The sequence below is a fragment of the Oncorhynchus gorbuscha genome, linkage group LG22 (genome assembly GCF_021184085.1).
Source record: "Oncorhynchus gorbuscha isolate QuinsamMale2020 ecotype Even-year linkage group LG22, OgorEven_v1.0, whole genome shotgun sequence".
Taxonomy (NCBI): Eukaryota; Metazoa; Chordata; class Actinopteri; order Salmoniformes; family Salmonidae; genus Oncorhynchus; species Oncorhynchus gorbuscha.
In genome coordinates this window covers 39,927,769-39,948,063 of record NC_060194.1, presented here as the reverse complement: position 1 = coordinate 39,948,063, position 20,295 = coordinate 39,927,769, and the positions used below count along the sequence as shown (strand labels likewise).

At 44.4% G+C, this 20,295-nt stretch overlaps 2 protein-coding genes across 2 annotated transcripts; one reads left to right on the top strand and one right to left on the bottom strand.

Moving 5' to 3' along the window:
- The first annotated feature begins 6,421 nt into the window (after positions 1-6,421).
- On the top strand, positions 6,422-8,676 carry LOC124009513 (ras-related protein Rap-2b-like). Its single transcript, XM_046321361.1, has one exon. It carries the CDS (start codon positions 6,722-6,724, stop codon positions 7,268-7,270), a length of 549 nt encoding a protein of 182 aa, XP_046177317.1. The 5' UTR covers positions 6,422-6,721; the 3' UTR covers positions 7,271-8,676.
- Positions 8,677-9,734: 1,058 nt separating this feature from the next.
- LOC124009440 (uncharacterized histidine-rich protein DDB_G0274557-like) lies at positions 9,735-10,421 on the bottom strand. Its single transcript, XM_046321253.1, has 2 exons — positions 10,223-10,421; positions 9,735-10,138 (listed from the first exon to the last, which is right to left on the bottom strand). Exons 1-2 carry the CDS (start codon positions 10,419-10,421, stop codon positions 9,735-9,737), a joined length of 603 nt encoding a protein of 200 aa, XP_046177209.1.
- Between the last annotated feature and the right edge of the window lie 9,874 nt (positions 10,422-20,295).

Genomic DNA, 20,295 nt, shown 5'->3' with positions numbered 1-20,295 from the left:
TCCCTTTTTGGACCTGATTTAATCCGGTTCTGGATACCAAAGCACAGTTCTGCTCGTGCACCAAGTGTTACCCAAGTATATGACCAAATTCAGGAAGGTTGAACACAGAATTGGGGAGCAGAGAATGAATTCAGAACCCCTGTTTTCACGTGCCATTATGGTCTGTGATTTCATTTGTTGTTTTTTCTGTTTTGGCTGTGAGGTGTAAAATCTCTTTACTGATTGTAATGTACCTAATACCTATTCAATTGTATCTATTGAAGCCTTAGATTACTGGACTGGGTCCCAACCCATTCACATGTACTTTCAATCACCATACAGGCAATGAACACCAATGATATTTTATAGTCCGTACACATACTGCATGTGTTTTTGATTTTTTTTCTCTTTTTTTTCTCAAGTAACAATTTACTCTCTTAAATTTCATTGAACTCATGTGTTATGTATTACTTAAGGATTTGAATATATTTGAATATTTAGTTTGTAGGTTTTTGCCTTATTATATTCTACTTGACAATATTGTTAAATAGCCGTTGTAGACTGAGGTGGTATTACATCCATAACTTTTTAAAACCATATTCATGATTAATAATAATGTGTGGAGTCAGATAAAGTATTCAAATCATTCATGTAGCTGGATGTCTCTTTAGATTGAAGAGGTTCATTATCAATTAATTTTGTTGATCAAAGACCTTTTGATATTGATACAAGGAATGACATTGATTTGATCAGTTGGTAGGTTGCCAAGGCATCAACTCTGGCTGAAAACGAATGTTTCAACTAGCTCTTTTTTCTTTGAGGTCTTGTTTGAAAATATATTGTGTCGAAATGTAGATTGTCCATGTTTAGGGAAGGAGAAAACAAGTTATTTTCTACTTTATCCATTTCAAAAAATATATATTGTTTTAATATTTCTTAAAATTGCCCTGAATATCAGGCCAAAATGAACAGTGAGATTGATGGGTTTCTGGAGTTGGGTAAATAGTGAGATGAGAGGTGAAGTAGTAGACTTTGCCGAATCGGGAAGGTCTGTAATGCTGCAGATGAACGATCTTTAAACTAAGGGACGAAGGTTGACTTTTTGCACTTCTGTATATAGTCAATGAACAGAGAAAAAACATGTATCATATTGAGATATTATTTTGAATAAAAAATTCTATAATTATAAGGAATTTTGTTAGGTTAATTTAAAACATCTAAACTGAAAGACCAGCTAAACAAATTTGCTTGCAAAATGAAAAGAAAATCGCACCAGTTTCTCAGCCAATGCACTCAGAAAAAGCTATGTGCTTTTTGACTTCTTTTGTCAGTGGCTTGTAGTTTGCCAGGAAATTCTCAAGGGGAGCATGCCCCCCATGTTCACTCCCACTCCCCTTGTAGTTTATTATTATTATTTTTTTACATAAAACAAATATCCTATATTGTCTATATTTCAAATGTTGGACCAGGCCCTTCATACTTGGACCTCTGGTACAATAACTACAATAAATGATATTAGAAACCATATTATATTTTAGTTGATTTGACTGCATGTAAAAGAACACAAATGTAAACAATATATATAGGTAGATAAGGAAAATTCATATTTTTAATTTACTAAATAACATCGACATTCGGGGAAAAGAGACTGCAGACAAGTCATCAATCACTTGTGATATAACATTTTACCAAGAAACTCCATGAGATCTCAAGAATAACATGTAATGTAAATGCCAAACCACCCAAGAAATATTGTCTTATCACAGTAATATTAGTCATGTCAACATGGACTCACAGGACAGATACAGCTAATGCTACCAGGTAACTGTGCACTCAGCAGGCGAAGGCTCACCGCCATACTAAAAGAATAGGTAAATACTCTTTCAAATGAATGTAACCGTCTTCAGTCAAGGTCAACTTATTTCTGACTCGAGGTCGCTGTATAAGTGCTATTGAACCAAAGCGTCAATTTCTCCAAACCAACCAGTGCTGCTCGGACAGATTTCACTGTCTCTCGGCTTATGAAACCAAGGTCTCTCTTCCCTGCTGGGGGCACACAGGCTTGACTGCTTATTATGTGTAAGTGATCACTTACATTTTCTTTGCTTATAGTTGCTACAGAATAATGTACTACTCTGCTTTCAGATTTGTTTTATGCACAATTTATTGTTGCCATAAATGACTCTTGCTGTTATGAATTATAAAAAAAATGAATAAAACTAAAACTGATTTGCTCACGCAACTCATCTATGGTCTCCGTGTTTGTCTGTTAACTTTAGTCTTTGAAACATTACATTAAAGAGCATCCAAAACACATCAGAACTAACGAGGCACTCTGACATCACATGAAAACAGACGGATTCTGCTTCAAACTTCAGTCTCATTGCCATCTAGTGGACAAATAATTGTCTTCACCCAAATAACACCAGTGAAATTGGACACCCATTTATCAAATCAAATCAAATGTTATTGGTCACATACACATGATTAGCAGATGTTAATGCGTGCTTCTAGTTCCGACCATGCAGTAATATATATATATATATATATAATACTATATATATATATATAGTATTCTGCAATGGGATGTCTACTCAGCTAATCAAAAGTCTTGTAGATTAGTTGAGTTTGTTGTGCTCATGCTGTGCTGGAGCAAACATGCGGCTTGTGGCTGACAAGTTGTGGATCATGGTTGGTGACTAGCACTGCTTTATGTTATCATAGTGTACTGTCTGGTTCATCATGAGAATGGGACATGACGACAACAAAGAAACACAAATTATGATCTCAACAACAGTTCTGAATTAAGGGCTACCAAGTGCACTGCATCTAAGTGCTAGAGGTGTCACTTACAGACCCTGGTTCAATTCCAGGCTGAATCACAACTAGTTGTGATTGGGAGTCCCATAGGGCGGCGCACAATTGGCCCAGCATTGTCTGTCATTGTCATTGTACTTAACTGACTTGCCTGGTTAAATAAAAACAATTATTGATTTCAAATCCTGCTGAAATGCACTCAAGAGTGTGTGGAAGACTTATGTAGAGCCTACATTGGGCAGGAACCAGCTTTGACTGACAATTAAACCTCCAACTAGGTGAAAAATCAGTCAATGTGCCCTTGAGCAAAGCACTTAACCCTAATTAATCCAATATATTGCTCTGGATCAGAGTGTCTGCTAAATGATTCAAATGTAATAGTTAAACAATAAAGTGGCACTCCAGTGTTCTTTTCACCTCATTTAACACCTGATTTACATTTAAGATTTTCTCAACTAGCCTACCTGGTTAAATAAAGGTGTTCTCAACTAGCCTACCTGGTTAAATAAAGGTGTTCTCAACTAGCCTACCTGGTTAAATAAAGGTGTTCTCAACTAACCTGGTTAAATAAAGCTCTAGCCTGGTTAAATAAAGGTGTTCTCAACTAGCCTACCTGGTTAAATAAAGGTGTTCTCAACTAGCCTACCTGGTTAAATAAAGGTGTTCTCAACTAGCCTACCTGGTTAAATAAAGGTGTTCTCAACTAGCCTACCTGGTTAAATAAAGGTGTTCTCAACCTACCTGGTTAAATAAAGGTGTTCTCAACTAGCCTACCTGGTTAAATAAAGGTGTTCTCAACTAGCCTACCTGGTTAAATAAAGGTGTTCTCAACTAGCCTACCTGGTTAAATAAAGGTGTTCTCAACTAGCCTACCTGGTTAAATAAAGGTGTTCTCAACTAGCCTACCTGGTTAAATAAAGGTGTTCTCAACTGGTTAAATAAAGGTGTTCTCAACTAGCCTACCTGGTTAAATAAAGGTGTTCTCAACTAGCCTACCTGGTTAAATAAAGGTGTTCTCAACTAGCCTACCTGGTTAAATAAAGGTGTTCTCAACTAGCCTACCTGGTGTTCTCAACTAGCCTACCTGGTTAAATAAAATAAAGGTGTTCTCAACTAGCCTACCTGGTTAAATAAACCTGGTTAAATACAGGTGTTCTCAACTAGCCTACCTGGTTAAATAAAGGTGTTCTCAACTAGCCTACCTGGTTAAATAAAGGTGTTCTCAACTAGCCTACCTGGTTAAATAAAGGTGTTCTCAACTAGCCTACCTGGTTAAATAAAGGTGTTCTCAACTAGCCTACCTGGTTAAATAAAGGTGTTCTCAACTAGCCTACCTGGTTAAATAAAGGTGTTCTCAACTAGCCTACCTGGTTAAATAAAGGTGTTCTCAACTAGCCTACCTGGTTAAATAAAGGTGTTCTCAACTAGCCTACCTGGTTAAATACAGGTGTTCTCAACTAGCCTACCTGGTTAAATAAAGGTGTTCTCAACTAGCCTACCTGGTTAAATAAAGGTGTTCTCAACTAGCCTACCTGGTTAAATAAAGGTGTTCTCAACTAGCCTACCTGGTTAAATAAAGGTGTTCTCAACTAGCCTACCTGGTTAAATAAAGGTGTTCTCAACTAGCCTACCTGGTTAAATAAAGGTGAAATAATGGAAGCAATGGAACAGAAAACGATCATGTCCCCCCAAAAGGTCATCATTGAAGCTCTCTGACACAGGAAGTGTAAGTCATCTGTGTAGAATCCAGAGAGACAGGTTCCCAATGCCCCAGGGAACCTACTGATAGTGACATCACCATCCCCTGGTTCGAGACGGAATCTATGTCCTATTTGTCTCTCTGGTATGAGAGTAGGCTCTACATGCACTCAAAGTAGGCTAACTGCCTTGGGTCATAGTTCCTTCAAGTATTTCACTTCAAAATAGTGAACAGTCCTGACATTTTCCCACTATTTTTAAGATTTACTATAAAAAAGTAATATCCCAAGAAAAAATACAGTAAAGTACACACAAATGTAGACATATCTACAAACTATAAAAAGTAGGGCATTCAATGAGTTGGTCTGATGGGAATCCATCCAAAACAGGAAAGCCCTGCCCCTCCTCCACTTGTGCAATGTCATGACATACCTGGACCAGCTATTGAGATGTGCCTTTTGTTAACCAGGTAGGCTAGTTGAGAACAAGTTCTCATTTACAACTGTGGCCTGGTCAAGATAAAGCAAAGCAGTACGACACAAACAACAACACAGAGTTGCACACAGAATAAACAAACATACAGTCTAAAACACAATAGAAAATAAAGTCTAAATACAGTGTGTGTAAATGGCGTGAGGAGGTAAGGCAATAAATAGGCCAATAGTAGCGAAGTCATTACAATTTAGCAGATTAACACTGGAGTGATAGATGAGCATATGATGATGTGCAAGTAGAAATACTGGTGTGCAAAAGAGCAGAAAAATAAATAAAAACAATATGGGGATGAGGTAGGTAGTTGGATGGGCTATTTACAGATGGGCTGTGTACAGCTGCAGCGATCGGTTAGCTGCTCAGATAGCTGATGTTTAAAGTTAGTAAGAGAGAGTCATTGGCAGCAGAGAACTGGAAGGAAATGTGGCCAAAGGGGTGTTGGCTTTGGGGATGACCAGTGATATTTACCTGCTGGAGCGCGTGCTACGGGTGGGTGTTGTTATCATGACCAGTGAGCTAAGCTAAGGCGGAGCTTTACCTAGCAAAGACTTATAGATGACCTGGAGCCAGTGGGTCTGGCGAAAGAGTAAAGCCCTAATTTATGGTGATGTTTGTTAAAAGTAATGGATGCCTTGAGAAAATGGCATATTTCATTCAGTCATATATTTCATAAAGAATATGTCTATAATAAACATACTGTAGGCCCCAACCTACAGTACCAGTCAACAGTTTGGACCCACTCATTCAAGGGTTGTTCTTTATTTATTTATAGAATAATAGAATAATAGTGAAGACATCAAAACTATGAAATAACACACATGGAATCATGTAGTAACCAAAAAGTGTTAAACAAATCAAAATACATTTTATATTTGAGATTCTTCAAAGTAGCCACCCTTTGCCTTGATGACAGCTTTGCACAATCTTGGCATTCTCTCAACCAGCTTCATGCGATAGTCACCTCATGATTACATCATGTTCCAAAAAATCATTCAAATCGATTTTTCCCCTGTCATAGCCCCCAGAGTTTCCATTTTTTTAATGCACTGAAGTCGGAAGTCTGAGATTTCCAAGTTCCTTATTGTTTTGAATGTGGCACCACTTGTCTTGAAAGCACCGAGACACACGTTTGTCACCCGCTTTCAATGGGCAACATTTAGTTGAATATTAATAGACTTTGCTTTACTGTAATATTATTAAAGCTAGGCCTATAAATGATAAGCCTCCTGATATCAACCTCATCATATAAGATAAGTATTGTGGGGACATGCCCTGGACAACACACTTCAAGGCGTCTTGTAACAATAATTTGTTACAAAGAGGACAGGTCACCTGACTGACACAAGAGTGAGTGACTAATATTTGTATTGAGTAACGTTTTGGGTGACTGCCCCTTTACGAAAACGGAAGTAAGCCTTGGCTCGTGACGTTAGTTGCCTTGCGCCGAGAAACAGTGGGCAGGAAACGACAGGCAGAGAAAGACTAGTTCACGCGTACCGACACCATGGCACAGTACAAATAACCGAAAATGTGCTCCACGTTATATTACTAATGTTCGGGAACGGCCACAGTCTTCGGCTTCTTAGCAAGACTTTTGGAGACGTTCCTCGAAAGCTTTTCCGCCGAGGGATTTGACAAGTCCCACCCGTGAAAGGTGTCTGCGGTCTAAAAACATCGGGGCGGACGGCGGGTGGGAAGAGGATTCGTAGAGAAGGGTTGTCTGCTTTCTGGAGCCATGAGGGAGTATAAAGTGGTTGTGTTGGGCTCGGGCGGAGTGGGTAAATCAGCATTAACGGTCCAGTTTGTGACGGGATCTTTCATTGAGAAATACGACCCCACAATAGAGGATTTCTACCGAAAGGAGATCGAGGTGGACTCGTCGCCCTCTGTTCTGGAGATACTGGACACGGCCGGGACCGAACAGTTCGCCTCCATGCGAGACCTGTACATCAAAAACGGGCAGGGATTTATTTTGGTCTACAGTCTGGTCAACCAGCAGAGCTTCCAAGACATCAAGGCATTGAGGGATCAAATCATCCGAGTGAAAAGATACGAGAGAGTGCCAATGGTATTGGTTGGAAACAAGGTGGACTTGGAAGGCGAGAGGGAGGTCTCTTCCGGGGAAGGCAAGGCGCTGGCTCAGGAGTGGAATTGCCCGTTTATGGAAACTTCTGCAAAAAATAAAGGCTTGGTCGACGAACTGTTCGCAGAAATCGTCAGACAGATGAACTATTCTTCTTTACCCAGCGGTGGAGATCGCTGTTGTTCTTGCGTGCTTCTCTAAGAAAACGTGTTTCGTGCAGCTGTGAGTGTTTCATCTATGTGAAAACCATCAAACAAGCCCTAATTTTGATAACTTGTTAACAAAATGATACGGTCTCTTTTTTTAAATTTTGATTAGGCGGCGGTCAATATAGAAAGCAGCCCACTGTTGTATTGTCGCACACACCATCGAGGATGACAACATTAGATATTGATATAGCCTAAAAAGTGTTTACATGACAAAGTACTTGAATGTTTAAGTTTTTATTTCAATATCAAACAGCTTTGTATTTGCCACTTCTCTGGAAACGTGCCTCGATGGGGATGTCTTATTGGGACCTGAGAGAGACACTGTGTTGCTTTGTTTTGCTATGATAATGTTATGTGGGGATTGTTTACTGTTGAGTTGTACTTTTTCACGTCTTCTGGGCAGGAGAGATGGATTGGAGGACTCCTCCCTCTGCTGAACAGGGAGGGTCTGCTTTCTGTGGATTCTGCTGGGCTCAAGGAACATTTGCCCCCCCCAAAAAAATAGGGAACTCCCTGCAAAAGCTCTTTTTTTTCTCTTTTTTTTTTTGGTTCAGTGTCAAATAAACCCCATATGCCAGTCAGTAAACCTGCACTGTTTACTGGAATTAGCTTAAACCTGAGCATCCTGTTCAAATAAGACTAAACATAACAAATAGCTTGAACATCAAGCTGTGGTACATTACCTGTTGAGAAAAAAGCCTACTCAAGACATGGGGTGTATTCATTACGCAGATTCTGTTGCAAAACGTTTCTTAAACGGAAGAAAACGGGGGTGACCTGCCTGAATTTGTCCAATAGAAACTTGTTTTTCTCTATTTGCTTACATTTGGTTCTTAAACGGTTTCCATAATGAATACGCCCCTGGAATGTGGTGGTTTGTGGTTTTTCTTTGGGACTGCTGATGATGTTGGATTGAATACAAAACTTGCACTTCCCTTGCCAGTGTCACTCTTTACACAAACAAGGACCTTACAGATGTTACTGACATGACATGGAGAATACGCACGACTGGAACCCATGTCAAGTGCCTTCCTGAGAATTACACTTGTCTCCATGTGCCAACCAAGGAGCCCTCTAATCACAACAGTACTTTACAGTTTCAGTTTGATTTCAGTTGGGCTCATAGTGTTACTTTTTGTATTTTTCAGAGAGGAAGTTGAGGTGTAGACCCCCCCCACACACACACACTGGTACTAATCCACAGAGAATATGAACCCAAGCAGGTTTATGCTGTGGGGTTCAGAGAAAAGTAAGCCATGTTTGAGTTTTAATTAGACATTTTTATGATTTCTTTCTGAAATGTGAAATCCTGATTCAATTGTAATTTTGACCTCAAGTCTATTACTACCCACCTGTCTGGTTTGGAGGACTTTTGAATACAAAAGGCATTTTCTGCAACGTTTTGGTGTGGGCTCTTCATTCTGTTGGTGTGGGCTCTTCATTCTGTTGGTGTGATTGCGTGGGTGTGGGCTCTTCATTCTGTTGGTGTGATTGCGTGGGTGTGGGCTCTTCATTCTGGTGGGTGTGGGCTCTTCATTCTGTTGGTGTGATTGCGTGGGTGTGGGCTCTTCATTCTGTTGGTGTGATTGCGTGGGTTGCGTGGGTGTGGGCTCTTCATTCTGTTGGTGTGATTGCGTGGGTGTGGGCTCTTCATTCTGTTGGTGTGATTGCGTGGGTGTGGGCTCTTCATTCTGTTGGTGTGATTGCGTGGGTGTGGGCTCTTCATTCTGTTGGTGTGATTGCGTGGGTGTGGGCTCTTCATTCTGTGGGTGTGATTGCGTGGGTGTGGGCTCTTCATTCTGTTGGTGGATTGTGGGCTCTTCATTCTGTTGGTGTGATTGCGTGGGTGTGGGCTCTTCATTCTGGTGGGTGTGGGCTCTTCATTCTGTTGGGTGATGGGCTGGGCTCTTCATTCTGTTGGTGTGATTGCGTGGGTGTGTGCTCTTCATTCTGTTGGTGTGATTGCGTGGGTGTGGGCTCTTCATTCTGTTGGTGTGATTGCGTGGGTGTGGGCTCTTCATTCTGTTGGTGTGATATTGCGTGGGTGTGGGCTCTTCATTTTGTTGGTGTGATATTGCGTGGGTGTGGGCTCTTCATTCTGTTGGTGTGATTGCGTGGGTGTGGGCTCTTCATTCTGTTGGTGTGATTGCGTGGGTTCTTCATTCTGTTGGTGTGATATTGCGTGGGTGTGGGCTCTTCATTCTGTTGGTGTGATTGCGTGGGTGTGGGCTCTTCATTCTGTTGGTGTGATTGCGTGGGTGTGGGCTCTTCATTCTGTTGGTGTGATTGCGTGGGTGTGGGCTCTTCATTCTGGTGGGTGTGGGCTCTTCATTCTGGTGGGTGTGGGCCCTTCATTCTGGTGGGTGTGGGCTCTTCATTCTGTTGGTGTGATTGCGTGGGTGTGGGCTCTTCATTCTGGTGGGTGTGGGCTCTTCATTCTGGTGGGTGTGGGCTCTTCATTCTGGTGGGTGTGGGCTCTTCATTCTGTTGGTGTGATTGCGTGAGTGTGGGCTCTTCATTCTGTTGGTGTGATTGCGTGGGTGTGGGCTCTTCATTCTGTTGGTGTGATTGCGTGGGTGTGGGCTCTTCATTCTGTTGGTGTGATTGCGTGGGTGTGGGCTCTTCATTCTGTTGGTGTGATTGCGTGGGTGTGGGCTCTTCATTCTGTGGGTGTGATTGCGTGGGTGTGGGCTCTTCATTCTGGTGGGTGTGGGCTCTTCATTCTGTTGGTGTGATTGCGTGGGTGTGGGCTCTTCATTCTGTTCGTGTGATTGCGTGGGTGTGGGCTCTTCATTCTGTTGGTGTGATTGCGTGGGTGTGGGCTCTTCATTCTGTTGGTGTGATTGCGTGGGTGTGGGCTCTTCATTCTGGTGGGTGTGGGCTCTTCATTCTGTTGGTGTGATTGCGTGGGTGTGGGCTCTTCATTCTGTTGGTGTGATATTGCGTGGGTGTGGGCTCTTCATTCTGTTCGTGTGATTGCGTGGGTGTGGGCTCTTCATTCTGTTGGTGTGATTGCGTGGGTGTGGGCTCTTCATTCTGTTGGTGTGATTGCGTGGGTGTGGGCTCTTCATTCTGTTGGTGTGATTGCGTGGGTGTGGGCTCTTCATTCTGTGGGTGTGATTGCGTGGGTGTGGGCTCTTCATTCTGGTGGGTGTGGGCTCTTCATTCTGTTGGTGTGATTGCGTGGTTGTGGGCTCTTCATTCTGGTGGGTGTGGGCTCTTCATTCTGGTGGGTGTGGGCTCTTCATTCTGTTGGTGTGATTGCGTGGGTGTGGGCTCTTCATTCTGTTGGTGTGATTGCGTGGGTGTGGGCTCTTCATTCTGTTGGTGTGATTGCGTGGGTGTGGGCTCTTCATTCTGTTGGTGTGATATTGCGTGGGTGTGGGCTCTTCATTTTGTTGGTGTGATATTGCGTGGGTGTGGGCTCTTCATTCTGTTGGTGTGATTGCGTGGGTGTGGGCTCTTCATTCTGTTGGTGTGATTGCGTGGGTTCTTCATTCTGTTGGTGTGATATTGCGTGGGTGTGGGCTCTTCATTCTGTTGGTGTGATTGCGTGGGTGTGGGCTCTTCATTCTGTTGGTGTGATTGCGTGGGTGTGGGCTCTTCATTCTGTTGGTGTGATTGCGTGGGTGTGGGCTCTTCATTCTGGTGGGTGTGGGCTCTTCATTCTGTTGGTGTGATTGCGTGGGTGTGGGCTCTTCATTCTGGTGGGTGTGGGCCCTTCATTCTGGTGGGTGTGGGCTCTTCATTCTGTTGGTGTGATTGCGTGGGTGTGGGCTCTTCATTCTGGTGGGTGTGGGCTCTTCATTCTGGTGGGTGTGGGCTCTTCATTCTGTTGGTGTGATTGCGTGGGTGTGGGCTCTTCATTCTGTTGGTGTGATTGCGTGAGTGTGGGCTCTTCATTCTGTTGGTGTGATTGCGTGGGTGTGGGCTCTTCATTCTGTTGGTGTGATTGCGTGGGTGTGGGCTCTTCATTCTGTTGGTGTGATTGCGTGGGTGTGGGCTCTTCATTCTGTTGGTGTGATTGCGTGGGTGTGGGCTCTTCATTCTGGTGGGTGTGGGCTCTTCATTCTGGTGGGTGTGGGCTCTTCATTCTGGTGGGTGTGGGCTCTTCATTCTGGTGGGTGTGGGCTCTTCATTCTGGTGGGTGTGGGCTCTTCATTCTGTTGGTGTGATTGCGTGGGTGTGGGCTCTTCATTCTGTTGGTGTGATTGCGTGGGTGTGTGCGCTCTTCATTCTGTTGGTGTGATTGCGTGGGTGTGTGCTCTATACTTGAATGTGTAGTCGTTGGCTTATTAAGACTGTAGGTCCTGTGTAGCTCAGTTGGTAGAGCATGGTGCTTACAACACCAGGGTTGTGGGTTCGATTCCAATGAGGGCCCAGTATGAAAAAAATAGTATTCAAATGTATGTATTCTTTGCTTTCAGTTGCTCTGGATAAATGACTAAAATGTGCAGGCCTAGTACATCTATAGGCCTTACTGTTGCATCATATGTCAGACCCAGGCCTGGCTCCTATTGGACCTCTGGTTTTTCAGGCCCTCTACAAACATCAACCAGGAACCCTATCTCAAACACCGTTCTGAAATGTGTTTCTGTTTGCTTTGTCAATGGTTGAACATAAACACAACCTTTCTGTGATGTAGTCGAGCAACACTGAAGGGCACCAGTTTAGAATGTTTTTTTGGTCCCTCCAGCTGTTAGAGTAGAGGGCATGCTGGGTACACTGGGTATAGTTGACGAGTGGTGCTTCCTGTCACATGGTTTCTGGATATAGTCTGTCAGAACGGGACAGAGGGGGCTTTCTGTGTCTCCAGCCAAGCCCAATCACCAGACAGACAGATGTTTGTAACCATGTGTGAGAGAGAGATGGATGAGTACTGGGAAACAACCAGCAGACAGTGAAAATCAGATGTGTTGGGGTGTTTGAATGAGGCAGAGAGAGGGTGAAATTAGATGTGTTGGGGTGTTTGAATGAGGCAGAGAGAGGGTGGAAATAGATGTGTTGGGGTGTTTGAATGAGGCAGAGAGGGTGAAATTAGATGTGTTGGGGTGTTTGAATGAGGCAGAGAGAGGGTGGAAATAGATGTGTTGGGGTGTTTGAATGAGGCAGAGAGGGTGAAATTAGATGTGTTGGGGTGTTTGAATGAGGCAGAGAGAGGGTGAAATTAGATGTGTTGGGGTGTTTGAATGAGGCAGAGAGAGGGTGGAAATAGATGTGTTGGGGTGTTTGAATGAGGCAGAGAGAGGGTGGAAATAGATGTGTTGGGGTGTTTGAATGAGGCAGAGAGAGGGTGAAATTAGATGTGTTGGGGTGTTTGAATGAGGCAGAGAGAGGGTGAAATTAGATGTGTTGGGGTGTTTGAATGAGGCAGAGAGAGGGTGAAATTGGATGTGTTGGGGTGTTTGAATGAGGCAGAGAGAGGGTGGAAATAGATGTGTTGGGGTGTTTGAATGAGGCAGAGAGAGGGTGAAATTAGATGTGTTGGGGTGTTTGAATGAGGCAGAGAGAGGGTGGAAATAGATGTGTTGGGGTGTTTGAATGAGGCAGAGAGAGGGTGGAAATAGATGTGTTGGGGTGTTTGAGGCAGAGAGAGGGTGGAAATAGATGTGTTGGGGTATTTGAATGAGGCAGAGAGAGGGTGGAAATAGATGTGTTGGGGTGTTTGAATGAGGCAGAGAGAGGGTGGAAATAGATGTGTTGGGGTGTTTGAATGAGGCAGAGAGAGGGTGGAAATAGATGTGTTGGGGTGTTTGAATGAGGCAGAGAGAGGGTGAAATTAGATGTGTTGGGGTGTTTGAATGAGGCAGAGAGAGGGTGAAATTAGATGTGTTGGGGTGTTTGAATGAGGCAGAGAGAGGGTGAAATTAGATGTGTTGGGGTGTTTGAATGAGGCAGAGAGAGGGTGAAATTGGATGTGTTGGGGTGTTTGAATGAGGCAGAGAGAGGGTGGAAATAGATGTGTTGGGGTGTTTGAATGAGGCAGCAGACAGGGGGAAAATTATGTGTTGGGGTGTTGTGTTTGAAAAAGCAGAGAAGGACGGCTTCTCTTGGAAGGGCCGAGCCCGAGTCTGTTTGGGGCTGGTATGTATGTCCATAAAATGACCAGTCAAAGCTTTATAATGGGAAGACATTCCATACATCATGGTACATGTGGCGGGGGAAGGGAGAGGAAGTAACTTCGCTGTGGTGGAATGGACGAGGAACAATTCCAGTGTGTGCGTGTGCACACCTTATGGATGTTGAGGTGTGTGTGTGTATTAATGTCAGTAAGTGTGTATGTGAGAGGGCGAGATGGAGGGAGAGGGCGAGAGGGAGAGGGTGAGACGGAGGGAGAGGGCGAGATGGAGGGAGAGGGTGAGATGGAGGGAGAGGGTGAGATGGAGGGAGAGGGCAAGAGAGCGAATGAGAGAGGTGTGAGGGCAGGAAAGAACTGCATCCCAATATCTATTCTTTACCAGACTTCCACCAGGTGGCAGGTAGCCTAGTGGTTAGAGCGTTGGACTAGTAACCAATCGGTTGCAAGATCAGCTCCCTGAGCTGACAAGGTAAAAATCTGTCGTTCTTCCCCTGAACAAGGCACTGTTCCTAGGCTGTCATTGAAAGTAAGAATTTGTTCTTAACTGACTTGCCTAGTAAAATAAAAATAGGTTGAGCAGCAACTAACATGGTTTACTTCCCTTCTGCCTTGAGGGTTCTAGTCATCATCACAGAGGTTCTGCTTCCTTGGTGAACTCAGTGACCCTTGGCAGTCAAGACTAACGCACTGTGACGTGCCCTACGTCTGTCTACCAATGCAACCTTAATGCTCTCTGTTCACAAGACTTGCTTTTTCAGAGAAATCACACAAAGATCCGGTTCCAGTTTTAAAATGGAGGATGTTTGAGGCTGTCTGGGACCATATTGTTAGGCCTAGTCGTTTACTTAAAGGACCAATCAGCAGTTGAGACTACAACAAAGTGGACACCCCACCTCTGTTTTGGTAAAAAGCTGAGGGATGGGATAGGAGAATTGTAGCTAAAACTCTCAATTTCATAGAAAGAGCTTTGGATACAAGGACTAACCATCCCAAAGTATAGTTTTAACCATGTTTTGAGGATGTAGTGTGTTTGTTTAAAACAAGCTTATATTTTGGGTTCTGATGAAGTGTGACAGATGAACTAAGCTTCTTCCAGAATCAATGGGTATAAATCATTGATTTATTAGTCCAAAAATGGATGTAGCGACTGTAGATTAGCTCTTTCAATGGGTTAGGATACGCAATACAATTTTCAATAGAATCAATCAGAAACCTTTCTTACCATTCCTGAAATGAAATGGATCTGTCGTCCGAATAAAGGCAGTATGAGTGTACCGTCACCTACGTATGTTATGATTAGATTGGAAGAAGATTCTGGTAATACCTCAGAATATGGAGCTCCTTGATAGTTATAAAGCTTTGTGTTTCTGATTCTTTGTCCAGTCAGTGCAGAATCTGTGTGTGACATCATGATTTATGCAAAACGTTTGAAGAATACAGTGAATTGTACAGCTCAAATTAATATTCACCACAGAGAATCTCTAGGGAAACCAGGTCTGGTTTAGTATACAATAGTCGGACCTGGGGATCCCTGAGGAGGGAGGGAGAGGGAGGGAGACACAGACAGGCAGATACATTTCTGAGAAATAGTTACTGTATGCAGAGTAAGAGTTGTCTAAATGGTTTAGTTGTTGCTGTGAACAGATGTAGGATCAGCTGGATCAACCCATTGAAACAGTGATACAATGTTTAACTCTGTGGAGAAACTTGTCACGGTTGTCATGACGAGGAGACCAAGGTGCAGCGTGACACATTCTTCTTTCATTTAACGAAGAACACTTAAACAAACTAACAAAACGCTATAAACAACTAGTGCTGACATGCAACTACACATAGACAATAGCCCACAAAACCAAAATGGCAACCTAAATAGGATCCCCAATCAGAGACAACAATAAACAGCTGTCTCTGATTGGGAACCAATTCAGGCCACCATAGACCTACATATACCTAGACATACTAAAACCCCATATATATACAAAAACCCTAGACAAGACAAAAAACACACATACCACCCTCGTCACACCCTGACCTAACCAAAATAATAAAGAAAACAGATAACTAAGGTCAGGGCGTGACAAAACTGGTTTGGCCATATAGCTCTTACTGTGTGTATGCGGACAGTACATTCATGCATCCTTGTATGTTTTTGTGCGTTTGCAAGCCATGACTAAACGGGATGCATGTGTGTGTATAATACTGTGACGTGGTCCTGTATAGGTAAGGTGGGATCCCTTTGAGGAATGATGATGGATCCTAGAAGGGTGAAATACAATGGCGCTTTGCTTATTGACAGGTACACTGTAATAATCAGTTCCAACTGCTCACACACACTGTAATACTTAGCCTGGCCAGGTGGAGAGGCCATTAGGCCAAACATCTCTCAGGTACACAGCCTGACCCATGAGGTGATCTCACGGAAGGTTGGAGATGCTTTAGCCATGGGGTAACCATGGTAACCTTTTGTCCTTCATCCTTTAGCCTGGGTCGTGTACATTAAGGCAAAATACAACTGAAAATGTTTTAAAACGTTTTGTAAAAGGAGGTTTTCTTATTGGACAGGAACAGGTAGTCCCTCCCCGTTTGTCTGTTTTCTTCCGTTTGGTGCCTAATGAGCAGGACCCGGGCCCTGCATCATATTGTCTTAGTGTGCTGGTGTGTCGCAACAGTTCCTCTTTGACGTGTAAAGATACCCTGTCAGGGAAGTTGTCACAGTCTCACTTCTGCATTGAAGGGAATCAATCAGTGCCACAGCGTGATCCATTCACTTACCCTCAAAGTGAACGTGAAAGTAGGGATATTTTGAAAGTTGAAGTCAACCCTTACAGATACACATTGTCTCTACACAGTGTGTAGAATCCAAAGTGAAAGCTCACTCTGTTTTGGAAGATGGAACATGTTGAAATGACTATTCAAAACAAAACACAGGAAGGAGAGGTGATGTCCTTGTTGGCTTGCGGTACATCAGATGTCTCACTGACCCCTGACCCTTTTTTAATCTCATTTGGGGCCGAGAGACCAGCCGATCGTATGACACCAACTTGGTTGCCATGGTTATTTATCTCCACTCAGTATGTAGTTCTACTGTTCAGTCAGTCTGTGAGTGAGAGAGAGATTAGCACAAACATCCTGATATTTTCCCACCGAGGACATCCATGCTGTCATTGGCTCTATTAATGTAGTAGTTAAGTGAACCCCGAACCCTCCCTCAGCCCCCCCCCATCCCAAATACAACCCCGAACCCTCCCTCAGCCCCCCATCCCAAATACAACCCCGGACCCTCCCTCAGCCCCCCATCCCAAATACAACCCCTGAACCCTCCCTCAGCCCCCCATCCCAAATACAACCCCCGAACCCTTCCTCAGCCCCCCCATCCCAAATACAACCCCTGAACCCTCCCCCAGCCCACCCATCCCAAATACAACCCCTGAACCCTCCCCACCCCCCCATCCCAAATACAACCCCGAACCCTCCCTCAGCCCCCCCATCCCAAATACAACCCCTGAACCCTCCCCCACCCCCCATCCCAAATACAACCCCCGAACCCCTCCCTCAGCCTCTCCCCCAACCCAAATACAATCCCCAACCCCTCCCTCAGCCCCCATCCCTAATTACAACCCCCAACCGCTCCCTCAGCTTCTCCCCCCATCCCCAAGTACCCCCTGTTGCTTCCCAGATACCCCAGAGTTATTAAGCATCTAAACCATATGGACACAGAGAGATTATTACCCCCAACATAAACAACACATACATCCATACAGGAGGAGGCTGGTGGGAGGAGCTATAGGTGGAAGGGCTCATTGTAATGTCTGGAATGGAATTCATGGAACGGAGTCAAACACATCAAACGTGTAAAACCATGTTTGACTCACTCCATATATTCAGGACAGTACAATGAGCCTGTCCTCCTTCAGCTCCTCTTACACACACACACACACACACACACACACACACACACACACACACACACACACACACACACACACACACACACACACACACACACACACACACACACACACACACACACACACACACACACACACACACACACCCTAGCATCAGGGACCCCTTCCTCTCCCCCTCAGTACCCTCTGTCAGGGTTGTGGAGTGAGGGCAGGAGGACAGTATTGAGATTCAGCGCCCATGTTGTCACCACGACACTAACCTGACTTCTACCATACAGCCTTAATGGACACGAGACACATTCTTCTCAGTGTTCTCTTGTAGAATAACCACAATGAATGTGCACTGACAACAAGACCAATACAATAGAATACTCATGAATACATGTGTTAATGCAGGAAACTCCTCTATTATTAAAGCCAAAGAGACAAATCTACCTTTAGAATTCATTGTGCTGATTCTTTGAGAAATAAGTTACTGCTCTGACGACCCTCCACCAGTGTGTTCCATCCACGCCGGCCCTCACAGGGGCTTGAGAGTGAACATATGGGGGGGCCTGCTCACTCAGCACAGCCCTGTCTCCCCATGACCTTTCAGAGGAATTAACAAATGAATACTTGAGATCTCCAATGTAGGATATTATGTGGTAGAGTGGAAGGGGGGGGGGTTGTGTTTGGATCATCCTGTTACACAGTGATCTGGGGGGGGGGGGGTTGTGTTTAGATCATCCTGTTACACAGTGATCTGGGGGGTTGTGTTTGGATCATCCTGTTACACAGTGATCTGGGGGGGGGGGGGGTTGTGTTTGGATCATCCTGTTACACAGTGATCTGGGGGGGGGGGGGTTGTGTTTGGATCATCCTGTTACACAGTGATCTGGGGGGGGTTGTGTTTGGATCATCCTGTTACACAGTGATCTGGGGGGGGGGGGGGGGTTGTGTTTGGATCATCCTGTTACACAGTGATCTGGGGGGGGGGGGGGGTTGTGTTTGGATCATCCTGTTACACAGTGATCTGGGGGGTTGTGTTTGGATCATCCTGTTACACAGTGATCTGGGGGGGGGGGGGGTTGTGTTTGGATCATCCTGTTACACAGTGATCTGGGGGGGGGGTTGTGTTTGGATCATCCTGTTACACAGTGATCTGGGGGGGGGGTTGTGTTTGGATCATCCTGTTATACAGTGATCTGGGGGGGTTGTGTTTGGATCATCCTGTTACACAGTGATCTGGGGGGGGGGGGGGTTGTGTTTGGATCATCCTGTTACACAGTGATCTGGGGGGTTGTGTTTAGATCATCCTGTTACACAGTGATCTGGGGAGGGGGGGGGTTGTGTTTAGATCATCCTATTACACAGTGACTAGATCTATTTACTACATGTTCTATTGGATTTAAAAATATATATATATTTTTTTATTTCACCTTTATTTAACCAGGTAGGCTAGTTGAGAACAAGTTCTCATTTGCAACTGTGCCTGGCCAAGATAAAGCATAGCAGTGTGAACAGACAACACAGAGTTACACATGGAGTAAACAATTAACAAGTCAATAACACAGTAGAAAAAAAGGGCAGTCTATATACAATGTGTGCAAAAGGCATGAGGAGGTAGGCGAATAATTACAATATTGCAGATTAACACTGGAGTGATAAATGATCAGATGATCATCTACAGGTAGAGATATTGGTGTGCAAAAGAGCAGAAAAGTAAATAAATAAATAAAAACTGTGGGGATGAGGTAGGAGAAAATGGGTGGGCTATTTACCAATAGACTATGTACAGCTGCAGCGATTGGTTAGCTGCTCAGATAGCTGATGTTTGAAGTTGGTGAGGGAGATAAAAGTCTCCAACTTCAGCGATTTTTGCAATTCGTTCCAGTCACAGGCAGCAGAGTACTGGAACGAAAGGCGGCCGAATGAGGTGTTGGCTTTAGGGATGATCACTGAGATACACCTGCTGGAGCGCGTGCTACGGCGCGTGCTACGGATGGGTGTTGCCATCGTGACCAGTGCATGGCTTTGTAGATGACCTGGAGCCAGTGGGTCTGGCGACGAATATGTAGCGAGGGCCAGCCGACTAGAGCATACAAGTCGCAGTGGTGGGTAGTATAAGGTGCTTTAGTGACAAAACGGATGGCACTGTGATAAACTGCATCCAGTTTGCTGAGTAGAGTGTTGGAAGCAATTTTGTAAATGACATCGCCGAAGTCGAGGATCGGTAGGATAGTCAGTTTTACTAGGGTAAGCTTGGCAGCGTGAGTGAAGGAGGCTTTGTTGCGGAATAGAAAGCCGACTCTTGATTTGATTTTCGATTGGAGATGTTTGATATGAGTCTGGAAGGAGAGTTTGCAGTCTAGCCAGACACCTAGGTACTTATAGGTGTCCACATATTCAAGGTCGGAGCCATCCAGGGTGGTGATGTTAGTCGGGCATGCGGGTGCAGGCAGCGATCGGTTGAAAAGCATGCATTTGGTTTTACTAGTTTTTAAGAGCAGTTGGAGACCACGGAAGGAGTGTTGTATGGCATTGAAGCTCGTTTGGAGTTTAGATAGCACAGTGTCCAAGGACGGGCGAAAGTATATAGAATGGTGTCGTCTGCGTAGAGGTGGATCAGGGAATCGCCCGCAGCAAGAGCAACATCATTGATATTTACAGAGAAAAGAGTCGGCCCGAGAATTGAACCCTGTGGCCCCCCCATAGAGACTGCCAGAGGACCGGACAGCATGCCGTCCGATTTGACACACTGAACTCTTTCTGCAAAGTAATTTGTGAACCAGGCAAGGCAGTCATCCGAAAAACCGAGGCTACTGAGTCTGCCGATAAGAATATGGTGATTGACAGAGTACTGTCTTTTATCGATGGCGGTTATGATATCGTTTAGTACCTTGAGTGTGGCTGAGGTGCACCCGTGACCGGCTCGGAAACCAGATTGCATAGCGGAGAAGGTACGGTGGGATTCGAGATGGTCAGTGACCTGTTTGTTGACTTGGCTTTCGAAGACCTTAGATAGGCAGGGTAGAATGGATATAGGTCTGT